This window comes from Camponotus vicinus, unplaced genomic scaffold, assembly GCF_025532165.1.
Source record: "Camponotus vicinus isolate PSW18456_S1 unplaced genomic scaffold, iyCamVici1.0 SCAF_3, whole genome shotgun sequence".
NCBI lineage: Eukaryota > Metazoa > Arthropoda > Insecta > Hymenoptera > Formicidae > Camponotus > Camponotus vicinus.
This window is the reverse complement of record NW_028141967.1, coordinates 4,618,774-4,643,315: the sequence shown is the minus strand read 5'-3', so window position 1 is coordinate 4,643,315 and position 24,542 is coordinate 4,618,774. Positions and strand designations below refer to the sequence as shown.

General features: G+C 32.8%; 1 protein-coding gene across 6 annotated transcripts; it reads left to right on the top strand.

Moving 5' to 3' along the window:
- Positions 1-334: 334 nt before the first annotated feature.
- On the top strand, positions 335-22,836 carry 5-ht2a (5-hydroxytryptamine receptor 2A). 6 transcript variants are annotated; one of them, XM_083093999.1, is made up of 9 exons: positions 335-581; positions 2,277-2,387; positions 8,344-8,760; positions 10,272-10,566; positions 18,030-18,254; positions 19,231-19,567; positions 20,722-20,928; positions 21,026-21,322; positions 22,165-22,836. In XM_083093999.1, exons 3-9 carry the CDS (start codon positions 8,455-8,457, stop codon positions 22,406-22,408), a joined length of 1,911 nt encoding a protein of 636 aa, XP_082950125.1. In that variant the 5' UTR covers positions 335-581; positions 2,277-2,387; positions 8,344-8,454; the 3' UTR covers positions 22,409-22,836. The 6 variants fall into 6 exon arrangements, with proteins under 6 accessions (XP_082950125.1, XP_082950122.1, XP_082950124.1 ...); XM_083093996.1 differs by having other exon boundaries at positions 2,198-2,387; XM_083093998.1 differs by having other exon boundaries at positions 335-585; positions 2,198-2,387.
- The last annotated feature ends 1,706 nt before the right edge of the window (positions 22,837-24,542 follow it).

The window sequence follows — 24,542 nt, the reverse complement described above, 5'->3', positions numbered from 1 at the left end:
GGAAATCGAAGGGGGAAAAATTAAAAAAAGGCGAAAGGTCATTTGCAACAGGACGAAGTTCGAGAGTACAGAGGAAGAGCGATCCTTCGCCGAGAAGGGGTGAGAGAAAATAGAAGAGAGAAGCGGGAAGAAAAAAAATAAGAAAAATAAGAAAAACGGGGTGGAAGGAAGGAGGCGGGGGAGGAATGGGTGGTCAGGGGAGGGGGACAGGAAGGGTAATATCGGGTGGCGCGCGAATTTTAACGCGCGCCGCTCTCGCCTCCGTCTTGCGCTCATCTCCCTTCATCTCACCACGCAGCCTCCGTTGTTCCCTCTTCAGTATGATCCGCGCGGTCCGAGCGCGAGTACGCGTGCATTCCAGCCTGTTGTTCGGTTGTTCCATCGCGAGACGATTTCGTTGGGGGGGAAAAAAAAATGCCGATACTCGTGAAGGGAATTTTAAGTTAAACTGATTTTAGAGATTTTTTTCACGAGTACAGAAAAATAAGCGATTGTGTCTTTGAAGTACCAAGTTACCTTCTCTCTTTCTTCTTCCCTCTTTTAACTGTCACATTCGTACATGACAATCTTTGTGGAGACAAGTAGGTGAAATGAGCGATCCCTGTAATTTTAATTAATGTGTAATATTTTGCTGTCAATTTGTTCAAATAAGTTACGGCAGTTGGAAATTTGCGGAGGCTTTTATGTCGAACTATTTGCATTAGTTGCTCCACGATATAGTCATATAACGGCGAGTCTATCAAAAGTTGCGCCAGGCAAACTAAAGTTGGATTAAATTTGAAGATTTTTAACGAGATAATCAATCGTTGCGTATAAAAGGCTGCTCTATTGACTTTTAAAGAATTTAATCTATAATTCCTATGTTAATTTTTATCGATATTATATACATATATTTGCCCGATAAATATGCAAGATTTTCAAACATGTATACGCTAAAAATTGACGGAGTTGCTGCATAAATTACTGAATAAATGCGAGAATTAATTTGCAAAAATTAAAATATAAATTAACATTGAATTAAATTATACAGAGTTTTAATCAATAGAAAATTAACAAAAAATTAAAATATAAATTAACATTGAATTAAATTATGCGAATTTTTAATAAGAAAATTAACACAAAATAAATAAAGAATTTAAATATAAATTAATATTGAATTAAATTATATATGAATTTTGAATAATCATTTTTAGTAAAAATAATTGAGATTGATAACTTGAGCTCGCAAAGATTCCTGTTATGATTGTACCAGTCTAAAATTAATTAATTAATTAAATAGCACTAATCAATTTTTCATTCCGTTACTATTTATTTTAATTGTAATTTTGGCAAACATTTGTACCACAAATAGATACAATAATGTCTTCAATTTGACACACGTTCCGATTGCAATCTCCAATCCATCTCGTTGTCGATTCATCTCGGGATTCTCATTCGAATCCCGAGTTTTTCGAGCTTTTGTGCATGAAAAAAAGGAATCATGCTACTTTGCTATTCAAATATCGAACGAACCGCTCGAGTTTTAATAAACTCGATCGGCCCGCGATCCATCTTGGATATCAAAGATTCATATAATGCCATGAGATTCTATGGCATAAATTCGTGGTATGCTACGCGGAAGGTGACACGCGACTCTCTGAAATTCAAATCAGCAGTATTTCTTGGCAAGTTACACTTAACCATGTATAAACTATAAATTACGCGAGTGATTAAACTCTCTCAATTATAAATTTTAAAATTGTATTAAAAGAACTCGATAATATGAATATTTTTAAACAAAAGATTAAACCTCCCTCTCTCTCTCTCTCTCTCTTTTTCGAGAAAAAAATAAAAAGTGTCGACTCTGAATTTACCAGAGAATTTGCGACTAAAAAGTTACAAGGAGAGAGGTGCGATTTCTGGCAGAGTAGCCTTGAAATCGCCAAAATTATGGCAGAATTTACCCTCATACACTTATCATGTTGCTCGATGACTTTTTCTACTCAGCACTTTTGACGAAAGTTGCTCCATTCCAACTTTCCTTAAGAGTCTTTGGTTGCCTTCGTGTAACTGTGTAAAAGAGAGTCGTTTATAAACTTGTAACGTCCAGTAAATTATATAACTCGCCGAAAAACGCGAAGTCTCGGGAAGGGGATGGGGATGGGGATTCACGGACAGGAGAATAAACATTTACTTTTATTCTTTTGCCATCTGTCAGAACCGTGTCGGAAGAATCGACGAGGAAAAGAGACTATCCCGAGCCGATATGAAACGCGAGTGAAAATTTCGCGGAGAAGGTAAGATGTGTTTCAGTTTTGTTGCCGGGGGTTCGAAAAATGAACAAACTCCACCGACGGCGAAGCGAGAGCGTCGATGGCGTCGAGACGCGAGCGACAGAAATTGGAAAAGTAAGTATACGATCGTATAAAATCGACCGAAAGCTATTTCCTTTCGAGATCGGTTTGCAGATTTTATTCGTCGCGATGCTGATTTATCTACCCCATCACAATCAGCAATCCTATTAGATTTAAAGAAGGAAATATCAAGTAATATTTCAATGTCCTTTCATTATATTTTCTATAATTAATTTTTAATTATATAAATTCTTACAGATAATTTTTATAAATTTTGTAGATAATTTTTATAAACAATATAATCTTTCTTTTTATAAAAGAATACATTTTGTTATAAACGCACTTTATTATATATTTTTCATTTTTATTTTATTTTTTATTTTATTTTTTATTTTATTTTATTTTTTTAATTATTATTTCTTTATTCAAATCCTCACTGAAATCTCTACTAAAGTTGAAAGTAAAGGTAGGCTCTAAAAAAATCGATACGCCATGAAAATGTATTAAAAAAATATGAAAGCAGTTGAAAAGTAAGAGCATATCATTTAGCTGTGCAAAGAAAAAGGTCCTTCCTGAAGCGTATTTTTAAGTGCTGCCGTTTATGTAGGTGCAATTTGATTAGTCGCGATTATACGCTTTTATTAATCGCGATCCTTCTATCGATCTCGATGGCGCCTTCTTCGTGTAAGTGACTTACACTCGGCGAAAGGCCGACATTTTATTAAACGAATAGCGCGCGAGACCTGTTGCTCTTTATCGTGCTATTTTTTTTTAATTTTTATATATCTTTGACTGTTTATTTAATGCCTCTTACATGATAAAAGATGGATACAGTTCTGTCTCTCTTCTTTCTTTCTCATGTTACTTCACATTTCAATTGTGTAATTTATTTTATTCGTGTTATTTGATTTTATTTTGCTTTACTATTTGCTGTCATATCACTCACATCACGCATATACACATATTTCGCAAAAACAATTGTTTAAATGGAAAAAGTGCATTGAACTTGAAAGTATTCGGTCCGCAAAAACCAATGCAAATAACACCACAATTTTCGGTTTTTTCGTTTGTTGAAAGCGGACATAATTGGATTATCATCGACTTTTCCTCGAGTTTCGTCCTCCTTTTCCTTCTCGGAAAAATTAGCGTGAAACATTCAATAATTGCAATTAATTCACGTCCTTCTACAGAAGGGATCGATAAGTGTCGCGTAGAGGACGAACTTAATTATTTATCCGGAAATTCTGACATTGGGGCAGAGCATTTGTAATATTTAAAGGATTCAAGAGAACCAATGAAATTAAAAGGATAAACAGCTTGATGTATTATACACGACACATTTATCATACAAACAATTGAAATTTTCATCTTGATCCACCAATCAAACAGTCATAATTAATTATTTATAATTTTTTATGAAAGATGATGATTTTTATAAAAATTATGATATAATAATGACGTTTATATTTTAATTTTTTATATTTTTTAATCATTTTATATTTTTGTATTTTAATTAATAATGTAAATAATTTAATAAAAATAAATAATTTAATTTTAATTAATAATAATTTTATTAAAAAATTGTAATTATTTATAAAAAAGCTCCTGTTTTGCAATAAATTTATACGCAGGACTTTTTTTCGATGATTCGCGATTATTCGCCAGCCATTAGCATGAACGACTCTTGCAGCGAATTTTAATCGAATAATAAAAGTCGAATAAATATTTTACGCGATAACTGAAGTCGCGAATTCCAATTACGCGGGGAAGATTGAAGAGAGCAAACATTTTTTTCATCCACGATAATACAAAGATGATACTCGATAACGCTCTTTTCCAATCGATCAGCAAATTTCGAAGAAATTATACGACGGGGACTTCAAAATGGAAAGGAAATAGAAACGATTTAATCGAGCATCTTATGGTAAATTCCACAGGTAAAAAAAATAATAAACCTAACCTCAGCGCGCGCGTGCTCCTATTCTATTTTAATATATTCACGTTGGTTATACTTTAATATTAATTCAAAGTGCTGCTCTTGGTTTCAACGCCTTAATGGACGACAAACTTAGCGAGGTGCGAAACGCGTTCGAAATAACATAGGGAGATAATTTACGTAAACGTTAACTCTCGATATAAGCTCGCGCTTATGGTGTCAGGACGTGATACTTCTCAAGAATACTAATGAATAGACAGCACAATTAAAAGCAATATATATCCCAGTAAACACCAAGTAACATTTATATAATCGTTAGTTGTAATTTCCCACTCAACAATATAACTGTTACATGTATGTTATATAACTGTTACATAACATATAATCATTATATTGTCGAGTGAGAAATTATAACTAACAGTTATATAATTGTTAGTTGTAATTTCCCACTCAACAATATAACTGTTACATGTATGTTATATAACTGTTACATAACACGTAACCATTATATTGTCGAGTGGGAAATTATAACTAACAGTTATATAATTGTTAGTTGTAATTTCCCACTCAACAATATAACTGTTACATGTATGTTACATAACTGTTACATAACATGTAACCATTATATTGTTGAGTGGGAAATTATAATTAACAGTTATATAACTGTTAGTTATAATTTCCTACTCAACAATATAACTAACAGTTATATAACTGTTAGTTATAATTTCCTACTCAACAATATAACTGTTACATGTTATATAACTGTTATGTGTTAAATAACAATTATATTGTTGAGTGGGAAATTATAACTAACAGTTATATAACTGTTAATTGGTGTTTGCTGGGATATATGTATATGTATACCGACTTGATAGGAAAACGACAATCTATTAATTAACGATGTAACTCTTCGCAGAGTAAACGCAACTCTGCCGTTTACCGTCTTGCGAATCATTTGCATTCGCTAATTAACAATTATTCCCCAGCTGACACGAGGCGCGCTGTCATTGGCCTTTAGAGGCGTCGGCTGTCATCGCGAAGCCGTGTCGCTTTCCACACGGGACCGCTAATAAATTACATCCGTACATCCTCCATCATCGGTCCCGATCTCTCTCTCTCTCTCTCTCACTCTCTCTCTCTCTCCTCTCTCTCTCTCTCTCTCTCTCTCTTTCTCAAATGCACCGGCACGTCCCTCGGCACGATGCACTTCAGCCGCTGCACTTTCACGGATCAAGCCACTTAGGGCGGCTTCTCGCGGAACCGAAAAGCGTAGCCCGGATGGATGCAATTTCGAAATTAAATTCGAAGCCGTGGAAGAGCAGCTTCAAGGTGCAACAGCTTCGCGATGCGAAATAACGTTCCCGCTAGACGTTTTCCACCGTTATCTTCGAAAAAAAAAGCGTAATTTTTTACAAAACTATGTCACACACTTATCTCTCATCTTCTTTCCAAGCGTATACATCATCATTATAATTAATTACCCGAGCACCTCCCTCTTTCTCTCTATCCACGTACATTGTTATATTCTATTCGATTATGATGTATTACATCATTGGGTCATGTTACGCCCAAGTAATACAACAGTGTTTTGCAGTATTATTAATAATATTTAAATATTTATGCCATGTGTTAATTATCATGATGATATTATTTTTGGTGTCATTAATTAATATTAACAGATATATCATTATGGCAATAATATTAATAAAATTATTATAATATTGTATTGTCATATGTGAATAATAATGATAATTAATTTACGAAAAGATCGATGGACACTAAGTGTTTAAACGAGATAGTCACAGCGAGGATGTATATTTTGGGGCTCTTTTTATGATAGTAACACATGTTATTAAATACACACGAGTCATGTTTATTTTTATATGCAGAATATTGCGGTGCGCGAACTATCTCAGATATAAATAAGTCAAGGCGCACTCTTCCGAGTCGCAATATTCCATCATGGCTATAATGCATCAACTTTATTATTCATGCCCTGCATTAACGTATCGTTATCAATTTTCCACGTAAACTCGGACGAAGAGAAGCCGAGTGTGTATTATTGCCCCTCTCTCTCTCTCTCTCCCCTTCTATCTGTGTCTCTTCCATCTCTCTTTCTTGAACTAGGTTTTCGATTTAATCAAAAATTCTGCACATTTGCGACGATCTAAAGTTTTAATTACGCTAATTACAAAATGTTAGTCCCGAATGGAATTCGCAAATACATAGACTTATCGCAGAGCAAAAACTCTTTTCGATCTTTGACATGAATGTTAAAGAGTTACTGGTCGTAATGTAAGTATTTATTATAAAGTCAAAATTATATATAAAAAAAAAATTATATGAAAAATGTATAAAATTTTATATAAAATATTTAAAATATATATTATGAAATTATATTAAATATATAATATATAAAATATTTATATTATTAAATATATAATATATAAAATATTTATATATTATTAAATATATAATATATAAAATATTTATATATTTATCTTATTAAATAAAAATATATAAAATAAAAATTATATAAAAATTTATGTATGAATTATATATATGTAATTATATAAATTATAAATTCGTGAGTTTTATCAAGGACTCATTTTAATTAAAAGTTACTTTTTAATTTGAAATTAATGATTTTTAAGAAACACACGTTATTCAAAATCGCACAAAAAAATTTCTAAATATTACGAAAGAGATAGGGAGAGACAGAATCTATCTTTTGTTCAGATTTTAATTTCGGTTTTCACGTTACAATTTGCAACGGACGCGCGTCGCTGGCGGGCAAGCTCGCCGATGCGGCAATTTGTTCAGGGATCAGTATTGTCGCGAGGTGTGGAGGATACACGGAAGGCTGTCGATATCCGGTATGTCAATTAATCCGACCGGTCGCGCGAGTCCCGGCAGATAAATAACGGCCTCCCGAAGAGGATGACACTTTTGTAATTCCCCGTCTAAAATATCCGAGGGGAAAAAGGGGGAGGGAGGAAGAGGGGGAGGAGAGATCACGCGCATCCGATCTTATACATCCGATTTATCGATGTCCCCGATAAGTCTACGAGCCGACGTCTCGTCCTTTGTTTGCCATGAAAGAGCGGCGCTTTGTTCGCAAGATTTCGCCCGCAATCAACGCGCAAACAGTCGCCCTCCCCCACCATCATTCTGACGTCGTTATCGCTGCGAATTTCTGACGATAAAGAAACCGATGACAAAGCCCCCCCTCAATCTTCGATAATTAAAAAGGAACGGATAAAGTGCGCCTACGTTCCAGAAAAATTAATCTAACCAGATTTAAATTTTATGTTGACATTTTGGAGACTCATTATTAGGTCCTTCGAAAGTTCGGATTTTCAGATTTTTAATAAATACTTAATTAAATTAAATGTGTACACATATAATTGTCATTCTTTTTTTTAAATAAAAAAGATATAAAATTTCTGCTAATATAAAATATTCTAAAGAATAAAGAATTTTCCTTTTGAATATTAAGTTGTCTTTCTCTAAAAATAAAAAGTAATTTTTATTTTTAAATAATTTCTAACTATTTGACGCGAAATTTATCTCTAATCTTACGTAAAAATATATTTATCCGCGATTAGGAAAAGCGCGCAGTGCAATTAATTGATTTATCCGCGCGACCAGCTGATAGCATCAGCTGATCTGATACGCGTGACGTATCGAAATTTTTAATCCCTGCAAAAAAATAATCGTATCAATGAAACAAAAAATATCGGAAAAAGGCCAAGTTTTATTCTAAAATTCTCTCAGTATTTCTATATTTTAAATGTAAAGTTCTAGACTTTTTATATTAAACTTTCATTTAAATTTGAAAATTACTTTATTATATGTTATTAATTATATAATTTATTATACACTTATTAATATAATTATATATTATTAATTTATTACATTTTATATATTCAAGTTATTTAAAAATATTTAATTAATATATATATTTAATTGTTTTATTTTTCAAATGTTTAAACTTCTGAAAAATTTTAACAGGGATATATAGGAAACTTAATAGATTAAAAATAAAAAATAAAATCTATTATTTCGTTTTAGATTATCCTTAGAAACAACTTGAACCGGCATAAGGACCTCGTTCCAGTCTGTTTCGCATCGCATCGATCGTGACTGGCGGTACTAATCCCGAGGATTCCTCCGAGGCTCGTCATGCTGGTCCCCGAGGGCAATTTTACATCCTGGGTCGGCAACTGGACGACGATCCTGCACCAGGTGTCCTGCAATGACACCCTCGGTGGTTGCGTCGGCGAATGCGACACCGTCTCTGGTGGATTCGATCATTTATGCACCACAATCGGGAGAGGAACCCTTACCTCCTCTTCGATGACTCTCTTTTGCACGCCCTGCGATTATGCTAGTTGCAACGTCAACATGTCCTTGCTGCTCGACAGCCTCGAGAGCATCGAGGGCGTCTTTCTGTCTAGGATACCGATGAAAAATTGCAACGACGAGGAAGTAGGTTCTTAGAGAAGAAAGATGAGGCGTCGAAATTCAAGAGGCTTTAGATTCAAGGATTTTAAATTCGCATAATTAAACTTGCAAGAATTCGAAAATATTATGAAAGCAACATATAAAATCGTTAGCATCTTTTTAAGAGAATTTTGAAACTAGAATATAAATTCTTCATAATTTTTAACATTTTTTTGAACCTTCAAAATTCTCTTAAATATAACTCGAAAATTTAAGTATTTTAAAAATAAATATAATTAAACTTTCAAACTTTAATATTTATTTATTATTATCTAAATATATTTATTTTATTTGAATTTCAAATTGAAAAATACTTGGATTCTTTAGTTTTCTTCCTTTTCGGAAGAAAGAAATTTAAAAATCTAAGATTATATTTAAAATTTAAAAATCTAATATATATTAATATTAGATAATATTTTTAAAATTTAAAAATCTAATATTATTTAAATTCGCATAATTAAACTTGCAAGAATTCGAAAATATTATGAAAGCAACATATAAAATCGTTAGCATCTTTTTAAGAGAATTTTGAAACTAGAATATAAATTCTTCATAATTTTTAACTTTTTTTGAACCTTCAAAATTCCCTTAAATATAACTCGAACATTTAAGTATTTCAAAAATAAATATAATTAAACTTTCAAACTTTAATATTTATTTATTATTATCTAAATATATTTATTTTATTTGAATTTCAAATTGAAAAATACTTGGATTCTTTAGTTTTCTTCCTTTTCGAAAGAATGAAATTGAAAAATCTAAGATTATATTTAAAATTTAAAAATCTAATATATATTAATATTAGATAATATTTTTAAAATTTAAAAATCTAATATTATTTAAATTCGCATAATTAAACTTGCAAGAATTCGAAAATATTATGAAAGCAACATATAAAATCGTTAGCATCTTTTTAAGAGAATTTTGAAACTAGGATATAAATTCTTCATAATTTTTAACTTTTTTTTAACCTTCAAAATTCCCTTAAATATAACTCGAACATTTAAGTATTTCAAAAATAAATATAATTAAACTTTCAAACTTTAATATTTATTTATTATTATCTAAATATATTTATTTTATTTGAATTTTAAATTGAAAAATACTTGGATTCTTTAGTTTTCTTCCTTTTCGAAAGAATGAAATTGAAAAATCTAAGATTATATATGACATTCAAGAACGAAATTTTGTCTCTCAACCTCTGCTTCAATATCTCATTAATAATAGAGGAAAGTTCAGAAAAATACCTTTAAATCTCGCGCAAACATGCTTGCAACATTTAAATTGTCTCCCTTAAGGCGACAAAACTTACTCGACCTTTGAGATTTTCAAAATGGGAGAGACGCGTAAAGATCTTCATTTCCAGCGATAATTCAAGCGTGGGACGACGTTTAGAAATTGTCGCCATTGATTTTGACACTTCTCCACAGATTCCGACCATTCGTCTCGAAACGAAGGACCGGAGGGCGATACTTAAAGCCAAGTGTTTTCCGCAGATCCTCGAGTGCTCGCCGGTCGGCGTCGTCGACGAGGATCTGGCCGTCTCCTGCGCGTATCGATCCAGGATCGGCAGCACCGCCGGGACGAGGACTCGTCGCTTCGACTGGAGCTTTCTGTTCGTGGCGGTCTTCATAGCCGCCGGCGGTCTGGGCAACATATTGGTCTGCCTCGCCGTGGGCTTGGACCGGAGACTCCACAACGTCACCAACTACTTCCTGTTGTCGCTGGCGGTCGCCGATCTCCTCGTCAGCCTCTTCGTCATGCCGCTGGGCGCCATACCGGGCTTCCTGGGTGAGATTCCTCTTTTATTTTTTTATTTACCCACCTCCTTAATTTTCCGAGAATTTAAAGGGAGAGAATTCGGTTTCATCCCCCGTCGAACGACGCAAAAATGTAAATATCTTCGAGTATCTCGATCGGAATGAAGAGAAACAAAAATCTCTCGAATGAAACAGGGTGGAATGGATGGTTGGAGAGGGGGAGGGTGAATAAGAGAAGATGGGAATTTTTCCGCGGAATTTCACGGATTTTCCGCCGAGCGGAAACGACGCGTATCACCGACGCATCGGAGCGGAATCCACAAGGACTCGCGCGTGCGCGCGCGCGCGCGCGATCGGATTACGCGCGTAATACAATCCGGACTTAAGATCCGCCGCGATGTGTACGACGCGGAAACGGGAGACGACACGCACGGAGGGTCACCCCTTTCCGGTCTCGCCTTCTTGCGAAGTATCTCATACATGGCGTAGCCGGGTATATATTGCACTTATCTCGCGGTTATAATGTACTTAATTAAGTGCGAGATTGCGTCATCGTCCTTGCAAATCGTTAATTTCGATTGTGACGTCACGGCGGGGAAATTGAAGCCTAATTTCAGCACCGTTTCTAAAATTATCGATATAATTTATTAAAGAATTTCAAAATCATCAGATGCGAGATCTAATCATTGATTGTGACTTTTAGCTCATGATTTATTATTCCGAAGATAATATTATTTAAATTCGAAATTACATCTATTCTCAAAGCGATGTAATTTGAAAGTTCAAGTTGAGAATCATTTTTATATCTTTACTCAGGAAAAATTCATTAATTTAATGATTTCTCATCAGCAAGAAGAAGATTATTTTATACAGCTAATTTTATAATGATTTTTTATGATTTTTTAAATCTATAAAATATGTAATCTATAAAAAATCTAACCTATAAAATTTAAGATATAAAAAATCTAATCAATCTATAAAAAAATTAATATTAATTAAGTTTAAAATTATATATACCTTCAAAGAGAGATGGTATAATTTGAAAGTTAAGGATCAAGTCGAGAATCATTTTTACATCTTTAATCAGGAAAAATTCATTAATTTAATGATTTCTCATCAGCAAGGAGAAGATTATTTTATACAGCTGATTTTTTTATAATAATTTCTTATGATTTTTTAAATCTATAAAATATGTAATCTATAAAAAATCTAACCTATAAAATTTAAGATATAAAAAATCTAATCAATCTATAAAAAAATTAATATTAATTAAGTTTAAAATTATATATACCTTCAAAGAGCGATAGTATAATTTGAAAGTTAAGGATCAAGTCGAGAATCATTTTAACATCTTTAATCAGGAAAAATTCATTAATTTAATGATTTCTCATCAGCAAGAAGATTATTTTATACAGCTGATTTTTTATAATGATTTTTTATAATTTTTTAAATCTATAAAATATGTAATCTATGAAAAATTTAAGATATAAAAAATCTAATCAATCTATAAAAAAATTAATATTAATTCAGTTTAAAATTATATATACCTTCAAAGAGCGATGGTATAATTTGAAAGTTAAGGATCAAGTCGAGAATCATTTTTACATCTTTAATCAGGAAAAATTTATTAATTTAATGATTTCTCATCAGCAAGGAGAAGATTATTTTATACAGCTGATTTTTTATAATGATTTTTTATAATTTTTTAAATCTATAAAATATGTAATCTATGAAAAATCTAGCCTACAAAATTTAATCTATAAAAAATCTAATCAATCTATAAAAAAATTAATATTAATTCAGTTTAAAATTATATATACCTTCAAAGAGCGATGGTATAATTTGAACGTTAAGGATCAAGTCGAGAATCATTTTTACATTTTTAATCCTGAAAAATTCATTAATTTAATGACTTCTCATCAGCAAGAAGAAGATTATTTTATACAGCTGATTTTTTATAAACGCATTAATCCATGATAAAGTTTTGCTAAATCTTGTATCTTTCTAGATTTACAAAGGATCGGTCGGCTCGCCACCCCCTTCCCTTTTTTCCGCCCTATCCTTTTCCGCCCCGAGGAACGGCTTTATCCGCGGGTTTTCGCGTCACGTGCCCGCGCTCCATCCTTCACGTGAAACACGTCGACGACACGCGCGGCATTAGCGGGCTCATCGTCGTGGCTCGTTTATCTCGTGTACGAGACAGCTTTTGCTCCGCGACCTGGAAGGAGTAATTTCCAGGAGCGCGCATCGAGTCCTGGAGACGCGAAATCCGGTACGCGTGACGCGTCATTCGATTTCATCAAGTCGTTATTATGAAGCGCAGCTGATACATTGGGGGAATTTTCCACCTCCCTTCTCGTCGATTCTATTATAAATGGCGTTGGAAAAATGACATCTCGCCCTCCGCGAGGATATTCGCGAAATTCCCCTCGGCCGCAGGAAAAATATTTGCAGGAGCGATAATCTTCCCGAGTTTCTCCCGAATCTCTCTCCTGGGCGAGTCTAGAGAGTGCGGTCGTTAAATTTAAAATGTCTGAACCTTTGACACTTTTAGATTTCGTAATCGCGGATTTAAATCCCAAATTTTTTCCCTGTTTGAGAAACTTTGGACTCGCGAACTTTAAAAATGTCGGAAATCCGTAATGTCTGTTTCTTTTATGTAAGGGAATTTCATCAGAATTTCGTTATTAGATTTCCTTCACCATACATACTTATACACGGAGAATGATTCGAAATGTTAGATTCCTCTGTTAATTCAAAAACGAAGATATCAGTACTGAAATTAATTATCGACGCTTCTTTATATGCAATGCAAGATTTTGTAACGTTTGTACAAGAAAAATATAAAGTTTGATTCAGCTGCGAATATATTTGATATAATGAATGTGATTTTATTTAATAAAATAATAAAAATAAGATAATAAATAATAAAATAATAAAATAAATTTAAATAATAAAATAATAAAAATAAAATTGTAAATAAATAATAAAATTATAAAGATAAACCTGCGATTTTGTATTAAATAAATATAGAAATATATATAAAATATGCTTGAATATTAAAATAATTCTACTGAAATATGATTATACATCAATCTTCTCTTTCTTCTCTTAAAGACTGATAAACAAGAATTAGCGCTTTGGCAATATTATGCCGAATAATTCTCGACGTCCTTGATCCGATTACAGAGTGTCGTGATTATGGCGCTAATTAATTCGCGTTTCGACTGAAATTGCGAGCAACGAAACACGCTGTGTGGCCATTAAGTACTTTCGAGTGTCCAATCTACGTCGGCTCGATGACAGCCTACAATTATCTTCATGATGACGCATCCTATCCGTCATAAATCCTAATGAAATTCTCGTCAAGCACGTCCTTAAACTTTCAGCACATTTAATTAAAAATCACTTTAATCATTAATTTAATACTGTATAAAACGACTTACAAAAAAAATATAAAGCTAGATTCTTTAAAATTCATAATTTTTTATAAAATCATACCGTGCAATACTGTATAAAATAAAATACAAAATAATAATTGCATAATACAAAAATAATTAAATAATTAAATAGTAAAAATTAAATAATTAATAATAAAAATTAAATAATTAAATCAATAAATTGAATAATTAAAAACAATTAAATAATGAAAAATAACTGAATAATTACAATTGATTGACCAATGAAAATAATTGAATAATAAATAATAATAATTAAATAATCAAATAATAAAAATTAAATAAAAATTAAATAAATGAATAATTAAAAAATAATTCAACAATTGAAAACAATGAAATAATTGAATAAGAAAAAATAATTTAACAATAATGATTTAAAATGTAAGTAGATTTAAAGTGCAATTACATTTCTATTACATTAACGATTATTATCGCATTTTTACTTTACTGATTATTTGTATCTAATTGATCGCGGTAAAAAAAAAAGAGTAGCAGAGCAAAGAGCATCGGTCAGCATTCGCTGGAGAACGCGCTAAAATCAGCGGAGAACCGAATAAAGCTCGCAACTTTTTTCCTTCCACTCTCGTTACACTCGTTAAGCCGCGCGGTTCATTTCCGACGTTTGTTCTCATACATTCCTGTCGGATATAGATGACTGAAAAGTGCGAGCACCTTGTTAAGAGAGATGGGCGCACCGGCGCGTGGCAAGTGCCTTTGCGGAGCCGAAAATTGGCAAACTCGCCGTCCCTGAACAATACGAGTGTTTCGTATTCAGCAACGTTTTCGCATCTTCACGCGCGAATTATCGGGAGAGGGGGAGGCCGCCCCCTCGCTCCCACCCCCTCTTTACATCCTAATTCCTTTCTGACCAATTCTTTTCCGCTTCCGCGAAAAATCTCATAGTTTCGGGGCGACTAACTCGCTAAAATTTCCCTTTGAAAACAAAAGAAAACATAGTATATTCATGAAATTGATAACAATAATAATAATAATAATAATTGGAATGTCTCTCTATCTCTCTCTTCGCGAATTATTTAAATTGAATAATATGATTCGCGCAAATCTCTGCGATGCGGAGAGAAAAAGGGATTTTTAACGAGACAACTTTTTTTTATCGAGAGGAAGAAGTTTAATAAAAATTAATTTTTATTTAAACTTTTTTTCTCGACTTTTTATTCGTGTTTCTTTTTTTTCCCTCGTTTATATTTCAAGTTCTCGAATTTTATTCCTGTCCTTTCTGCGTTTCTCCTGCGTGTACTTAACGTCTTTATTGCCGCGTGTATGTTCATCAAGGCGTGCTTCAATCTGTTACTAATGAAATTCCTCGCACCGTAGTCTTTCCGAGAAGATCTTAATATAATGCGACTATATGCAAATTTTTGGGGTTACTATGCGCCCTCAGAAATTCTGCGCTCCTCGTCTCAATTTTCACAATGAGTGCGATGCACGACGCGTGAACTAATTAGGTTAATTATTTTGTATAAATCAAATTATAATATTCGAGATAAGGGACTGATTAGAAGAAGATGCTGTATTTCAAGTTACCCATCTCCTTCATTCGATTCGTTAAATTTCAATTATACTGAGCAATAATGATTAAAATTTGTGAATTATGGCAGATGAAAATGAGAGATATTGTAAAACAGAATAATAATAAATAATCTTTAAATCAGGATTTGCAACCGGCAATGATCGCAAATGATCATTTCAACCTGCGACCAAGGATCTTTAATTAATTACAGACACGTATTTATTAATCGTCGAGCTCGACTTAATCGTATTGCTTTATTTTTGCTTCGCAAATCGTCTGTTTGAAGAATCTATCATCGTACGATATAGTCGCTCGCTGTTTGCTTAATCCTTGGAATAATATTGGGTTCGTTGCATACGAAATATTGAATTCCGAAAGTTCCAGCTTTATGGCTCTTACTAAATAAACATTCTACGGTAATCAAATATCACGAAAAGTTACGAAATGATACAGCTTTTTTGCGGAAACATTCATCGATTTTTGCAAAATGTTTTTTTCTTTAATTGCGGCAGATTTATTTATTAAAAATGTTGTGTAAAAAATGTTTTGTATTTATATTTTTTCTTAAAAATAATCATGTTCTTTTTTCACGTCAACTGATTCCTTCCATTATTTCGTGCATAAAAATATTGATGCAAGATAGTTGAAAATTGAATATTTTACTAGATATTTCATAGTTTATTTAAAATTATGTTGAATTAAAATATAAAATATCTCGTAAACTATACATATATATTTAATTTAATAATAAATTTAATTTAATATTAATTTAATTTTTGATCATCCTATTCTTATAACTTTTTACGCTCAATTTTGCGAGAAATTGATTTATATAAAAAAATTAGGATGGTCTCATGTGAAAAAAAAACTAGATTGATCTTCAAATCTCTAAAATACTTCGACTTATAAAAAGAATAGATGCACTATATAATAGTGTCCTTGAAATTATGCAACTTTTACTTATGTAACAACTTTCATAATAATATATATATTTTAATAATAATATATATTTTATAATCCCTATTATTTATACAAGTTATTCGATATTAAATAACTCACCCTGGACATATATATTTTTTTAAATTATTTATTTATTTATTTATTTATAATTTTCTTGCTCTCGACGGACAATTAGAGGGACAATGAAATAAATAGATATTTTGCAAGAAAATTACAAGTTGCTTGCAATGTCTATAAATTCCTGCGACAAAGAAACAAACTTGGATTTTTGAGATCACTATTATTCATCGAATACAGCCTCGATGTCGATACGTTTTCGACCGCGAATCTTTGAAGCGACAAAAATACACCGCCGACTGGGAGAATCTGCCCGCGCAAAGTGACGGTTTGTGTAAACGCATTTCCGACATTTGACGTCGTTTGATGTGATCCCATTCATCGCATCACGCGGCTGCATCATGACGCGTTCCACAGCTGCGTCCCTGCCCTCCATTCGTACGCTACAATAAGGACTCTCTATTCTCTCAAGTTATTTTTCCATTAGTCTCTTGAACGAGAAGAACGTACGTCAGGAACGTCAAAAATGCTCGTCGAAGGCCAAAAATCCGATAACTATATATCGTGATATCGATGTATCCGAATCCTTTCTCGTCGCACATATTCTGTAAATGGATACCCCGCGCAAAAAGACCACGCGCGGGGGATTCGCTATTAATTAATCCTTTCTTTTGACATTTTTCGCACACGAGGTATTCCAGGAAAATTAGAAAAATTATCAAGATATTTGATTCGTTTAATTAGAAAATTTTGCAAGAAAACAGGTCGTTATGTAAATTCAAGTGAAAAATAAATCATCTGGAAAAAAATTATCGTCTCTCGCGAGTAATTATTCTAAATATTATTCCAATTATTGGTTCTTCTGATTCGACAACTTCGATTCGAGGTACGATTGAAATTTGATAAAGCTCACGTTTCTTTTTAATGATGTTTTTTAAGCAATTTTTTTCTTAGCGAAACTCGGTAAAATTTTATTTTTGCTGCTGGTGCACCGTTACATGTAAAACTTCGCAGTCCTCTTTTCATAAATTAGTAACGGATGTCTTTCATACATTAGACAGATTCTCTGCCTGTCAATAATTATTATATACAATATTTTATATTTTTAATTTTTAATTTATTATATTAATTAATTTAATATTAATCATTTTAAATTAATTTATTAATATTAATATTATTACTTAAATTAACTAATTAATATTAATATTATTATTAATGTTAATTGATTATATTAATTATATTAATTAATTTAATATTAATTTATTTATTATATTTATTATTTTATATTTTTAGTTTTATTATAAAACTTCGACTTTTACATTTAATTATTTATAAATAAAACAACTTACAAGTGTAAACTTCATTTTCCAAAGAGAAGGAACCTTTTAGATTCGTCGCGAATGATAGATGATCCAAAATGACCGATCATCTCACGAATCATGACCTTCGAAAAGCTCGAGCTCCTTGAACTTTTCATGAACTTTCCAGGGTATTGGCCGTTCGGGGTGGTGTGGTGCAACGTTTACGTGACATGCGACGTGCTCGCGTGTTCGGCGAGCATAATGCACATGTGTTTCATCTCCCTGGGCCGTTACCTGGGCATCCGTAATCCGCTCAGGACACGACACACATCTACGAAGCGGGTGGTGGGCTTCAAGATCGCTGCTGTCTGGCTGCTGGCCATGCTGGTCTCCAGCTCCATCACGGTGTTGGGTAAATTATTATTACATCCTTCCATCTCTCCCCCTTCTCCCCCCCTTCTTCGCTTCCCGCCCATTTCCTCTCTCTTTCAGAGAGAGGATGTAAATATGCCCCGATATGGACCGGCACGTATTTCGTAAAGCGGGCTAGAACGAAGGCGCAAACAAACCCGAAAGAGAGCCGCTCTGTTCGAGAAACGGGAATTGCATTTCTGTGCGTTTGTTTGATTGTTTGCCCATTTATAGAGTATACACAACTCCTTTTATCCCGGATAATTCTATTCTAAGGGAATTTAGGGCGAATCGCTGCCACACAGTCGTGTTTATCCATTAATCTTCACTTTGCGGTGATAAAGGGACTCCTTTGAGGATCCGTATTTTTCCACATTTTTGAGAGAAATATGAGGAGCAGATGCGAGAGAGATATCTCGAGGAGAGACGTCGCTTTTTGCGGGACTCTCGCTAGAGATAAAGCGCGAAAAAGCGGTGATGCGACGCCGCATAATGCATATTTATCGACGTAATGCACATTTGTCATTATTAACGCGCGATTTTTAGATCGCTTTACATCGACAACGGCTCCTACCGCCTTCGCCGTCTCCCATTATGCAAATAAATCGATGGAAATTCTGATTAGCCGAGTTATACAAATTTCGCTGCCTCTACTAAAGCCCTACAACATATCCTCTCGAGAAAGTCGATTACGTAAAGTTAATCGAGCCCTATTCAAGGTTATATTCTCGATAATAAATTTCCCTTTGACAAGAACGTATCGCGTTGCAATTTCAAAACAGACTTCGGAAGAGTTAATTCTCTCGAGAAAATAATTCTCGTCAAAAATAAGATGAAGCGAGAAAAATGTGATTCGAGCGGGGGTATCGTGCCCCTTCCGCTCAGCTTGACGGATAATCGAGAGCTAATCTAGGGTCGACAGCTAATCAGAGAAGGGGCTAATCGAGATGTCGAATGACGAGAATCTCTTGTTTCAGGCATCATTAATCCCTCGAACATCATGCCGCGTCCGAGGATGTGCGTCATCAATAACAGAGCGTTCTTCGTGTTCGGCTCCCTGATCGCCTTCTACATCCCCATGATCGTTATGGTTGCGACTTATGTGTTGACAGTACAGCTGTTGCGCAAGAAGGCGCGATTCGCGGCCATACATCCGGAGGGAGATCAGTTCCGCCGATTGGGCGGTAGATACGCGTCCGCAAAAACGTCATCATCGACGGCGTCGTCATCGTCCACCGCAATCACCACCGCGAGATCGTCCTCCACCTCGGCGAGGCTGATCCGCACTTCCGGTTGCAACGCTGAAAAGGAAAGGTGAGAATTCGATTCAGTCATAAAATAAATAACGCAATAATAATTATAACAAATTTAAAATTATATTCTAATTAATTTATATAATATAATTATATAATAAATATTAATTAATAAATATATTTCTGTAATATATCTTTGTAATTTATATATTAATGTAATATATATTAATTAATATATAATATAATTATTTATTATATAATTAATATATGAATAATTTATGAATATACATATTTATTAATTTATATTCATTAATTATTATATTATATTATTAATTATTAATTTTAATAATTATTAGATATATTCACTAATTATATACATATATATATAAAATTTATGTATGTAACGTAATATAAATTACATAATATAATTTATATAAACATAATTCTTAATTATAAAAATATATAAAAACGAGTGAGTTTGTATGCGCGAAAACAAAGAAAATGAAGAATACACTGGAGAAACTTGTAAATTGAACAATCATGAGATCGCTTTCACACATCTATTTTTTTTACATTAAAAAATTATGTCTGATTGAGCGAGATAAAACGATTTATAATTGAGGACAAAGTAAGATTGAGACTGTAACATTTATTTCCGCGGGTTGAATCGAATCATCTATCAAATTGCGCTTTTATCGCGCGACTTTACGCAAGGCATGCAATACTTTTGATATCGAATGACGATTTATGAGTCTATGCAAATTAAATCGACCGTAATGCCATCTGAACTTTCTTCATCAACTCGTCAATTTTTATCGTAATTTTTTATTCGACAACTGGTTACACGAACGTAGACATTGTCACATTACTGTTGATGCAAAAATTATAGAGATAAAGATATTTCATTGTCAGAAAATTTATATTAATTAGAAAGTAATTATGGAAAAACATAAAAGTACTTTTTTTTATTTCTATTTTTTTTATATTTTGTTATTCTATTTTTAATATTGATCAATTTTTTATATTCAATATAAAAAGATTTATATCAATTTTTAGACTCAATATAAAGAGATTTATATCAATTAAAGCAATTGTAGGAAATAGTATAATGGAAATGTTTCTCTCTTTCTCTCTCTCTTTCATGTTTTTCGAGAACGAACGGATATGTGATAGTTTTCGAGGGATTTAGAACATTTGGTTTAATTGTCGAGACAGCGACAAATGCGGAGGCGTGAGAAGGGTCCTGCCGCATCTGAAGTTAGCGGTAAACGGCGCCGGAAGTCCTGCCACAGGATCACGACCCAGGTCGAAAGTGGATCAGGCGACCCAAACGCCGGAGAACATCGCGCGCGAAACACGGAACTTCACCCTCAGGGCCCTGAAGCTGCAATTGAATGTCACGCCCAACACCCTGAATCTCAGGTATCGAGTTCTCTCTCGCGAAAGAGAACGAAAAACGGTGGATATTCCACGCGTTAAAAATCCCACGTCTTTCCCTTCAAGATCGACGTCCTTTCAGGTTCCTGGCGGGACGATCGAAGAAGAGATCCCTGGCCGCGAACGCGGTCGCGACGGAGCAGAAGGCGAGCAAGGTCCTGGGCCTGGTGTTCTTCACGTTCGTCCTGTGCTGGGCGCCATTCTTTCTGCTGAACATCTTCTTCGCCGCGTGTCCTACGTGTCCTGTGCCGGGACACGTGGTAGACACGTTCCTCTGGCTGGGCTACGTGTCCTCGACAATCAACCCGATTATTTATACCATTTTCAATAGGACTTTCCGCGCCGCGTTCATTCGCTTGTTGAAGTGCAAGTGCTCGAGGTATAATCCGATTATTCATTTCTCTGTGCAAAATATATCTCGTCAGTTTTGCAATACAATGTAAATTTATATTATATCTTAATTTTCCGATTGTTATTTTAATTTTAATTTTAATTTTCTTTCAGTATCTCAACAATTTTATTATGCGTTATTTTAACTTGACTTGTTTTATTTTATTATTTTTAATAGGTTCATTAAATTTCGTGAAAAAAATAAAAAAATGGTATTAACTTGAAGAATCAATATATATTAAATTTATATCAAATAATAATTAATTTAGAGAGAACTTCTATTATTACTTGTAATAATTTAGATCCAATCTTCTCCAAATTTTTATTTTGTTTTTTATATTATATTCTTTCTAATATATTTCTAATAAAAATAATAATCTTGAAATTCTTGAATTCTAATATTATTTTAATTTCTAATTTGTTTTTTTTTTTAATTTGATTTTGTCACAATATTGAATTACATCTCTAAGGATAGCATATAATTTTCAGAAAATCTGCATTTCTCTTCCTCTCTTTCTCTCTCTACATTTCTCTCCGGTTAAACTTTTTAAAGTATTATATAAATGAGAATTCTAATTAGAAATTATGCGCTTCTTGGAAATGAAATTAAGCATCGTAATAAAATAAAAAAACAAACTACGTTAGAAATTCAAATGTAATATTAAAATTTAGAATTTTAAAATTATTATTTTATTAAAAATATATCGAATGCGATGATAAAAATATAACGAAACAAAATAAAGTATAACCGTCTGTGAGGACTTTATAGAAAAAAATTTAATAAAAAAAATTTCCATTTTTATATAAATTTAATAAAAATCATCCATTTAGGTCCGCGAGGCCTTCGAGATATCGTTTCGTTACGGAAAGCGGAAGGGGGGCGATGGGTCTGTGCACATCGGGCGCTCTTCCACTGGCCATCAGCCTTCAGGGTACACCTTTATTAAGCCCGACGCCAAATCCGACGCCAACACCGGCGTCGGAAAGCTCGTTCATGACGATGATGCATCGTACGCCGAGTTCGCTCTACCGGGATACCTTTTTAATTCACGAACCTGATCAGGGCGGCCATTAACCTCGTCCATTAATTAACTAATTTCGCAATGAGTGATTATATTGCACAATGCTGATTTTTGCAGCCAGAAGATTTCAGTTTAAAAAAAAAAGATTGTGCACAAATAAATTTTATTCTATAAGTTAACATGGAATTGTTCCTTAAAGAAAGTATTTATGTATTTTTTAGTTTACATTTCTTTAGTTTTTTCTTTTAAACTAAAATTGTATGGTTGAAAGTAACCGAATGACTCTTCAAACTAATTAAAATTTATTCAAGAGACGATGGAAACGAAAGAAATTTTCCAAGTTTGTTACGAAAAGAACCGGAACGATTTTGTTAAATATTTGAGTTCTGTTTAAAGTCCTTTAATAAGTAAGTATTACAACTCTCTCAATTTTAAGAATCCATGTATATGAAAGGCAAAATAAAACAATACTACTATTTTAGCACAAGCTCCATTATTTCACCTAACATGTGAATTCTTTTCCCGCAATTCCAATTTATTCCTTTTTAATGTAATGTAAAAAAGGTAATAAAATTCACACATTTCTTTTCATAGAAAAAATTAGGTATCTTTTAATTAACAATCTTTTAATCATTTAATTTTCAATATCTTTAAAATACTAAAAAACTAAGATAAAATTAAATATTTTATACAAAGGCTTTGATATCTCTCTGCGCCTCTCACAGTCAACTTATTAAGTCGTATGATACTTTTAATTAGAATAAATTAAAATAAATTAGGCATTAATCATCTTTTTGGACAAATAGCAAACTTTATTTAAAAAACATATAAAATATCAAGACTGCCATCTAACGAAATTTTCCAAAAGCAAGATGCTCTTCAACTGATAATTTGATTCCTCTCAATATTTTGGTGTATCTTGCCAGCCAGATAAAATTCGCTTCAATCTTATCAACGCGAGGACAATCTTCTCTCGCATTTATCCTCGGTAGGAGAATCTCGCTTGCTGGATTTGATTGAATTCGCGAAATAAACCCTTCAGCAGGGTAGTATCCCCTTAAAGGGATTTCGATGATAAACAGAAGCAATAGTATTCTGCTCTTTACAGATTCCGCGAGATGACGACAGCAACATGGGATATTCTCGCGTTTACAGTTTCTAGGAGGCAATATTTATCGGCGATAAAAATGGCTCGCCGATAAGGGAGGAGAATTATCCATCATTCCCTGTTTGTCCAGTTCGTGATCTAATTGCTTAAAAAAAATTCTTCCAGCCGACCGGAAAAATAACGATTTGATTGACGCATCGGTATCGACACATCGGCATCGAAATATCAATCAAAGCTTCATTCCCAGAACTTTTGGATTTAAGTTTGAAAAGTGTCTTAAATTTTATGTTAAGATACTTAATTTTTTAAAAATATAATAAAAAAGTTTTTTATAATTCAAATTTATTATAGATATTTCAGATATTTTCTGTGATTAATATTTGAGTTAAGATTTTTTATTGAAATTTAAAATATAAATATAAAAAGGAAATAGACTCACATGTCGGTTAAGATAATGGAGTTTATACTAAAACAGTAGTATTGTTTTATTTTGTCTTTCGTATATATGGATATTTTTCATATAAAGAAAAAAACCGAGCAAACAAATCCCATAAATTAAAAAGTTGGAAACGTAATATCTCTCACAAATATTATTTTTTTTTATTTTTATTTTAAATTTCAATAAAATTTTAATTCAAATATTAATCACGGAAAAATGTAACAATATATCTAACAATAAATTTCTATTGTAAATAAAAGATATTTTTTTATTATATTTCAAAATAAATTTATATAACCTAATATTAAATGTATTAAAAGATATTAATGTTCATTTAATAGAAATTTAATTGCATGTGTATAAACGTCGAGAAATTTAAATACAAATTATCTTGAAATATATTTAAAGCGGCATATTAAAAAATTGCATGAATAATGTTTCTATTCCCGTCTTCTCGCTTTCGGCCCACCTGGCAAGTTCCTAGCTTGTTGACGGCAGCTGTTCGACCTAGTTAGTGTGCAAGAATAAGACGAACGATTATTATAATCCGTAGTCGGGAGCGTAATTGAGTTGGAAAGAATTTTCATTTGTCGATTCGACAACATAGTTGGATTATTCGCCGCGGATACTCGCCGTTGGA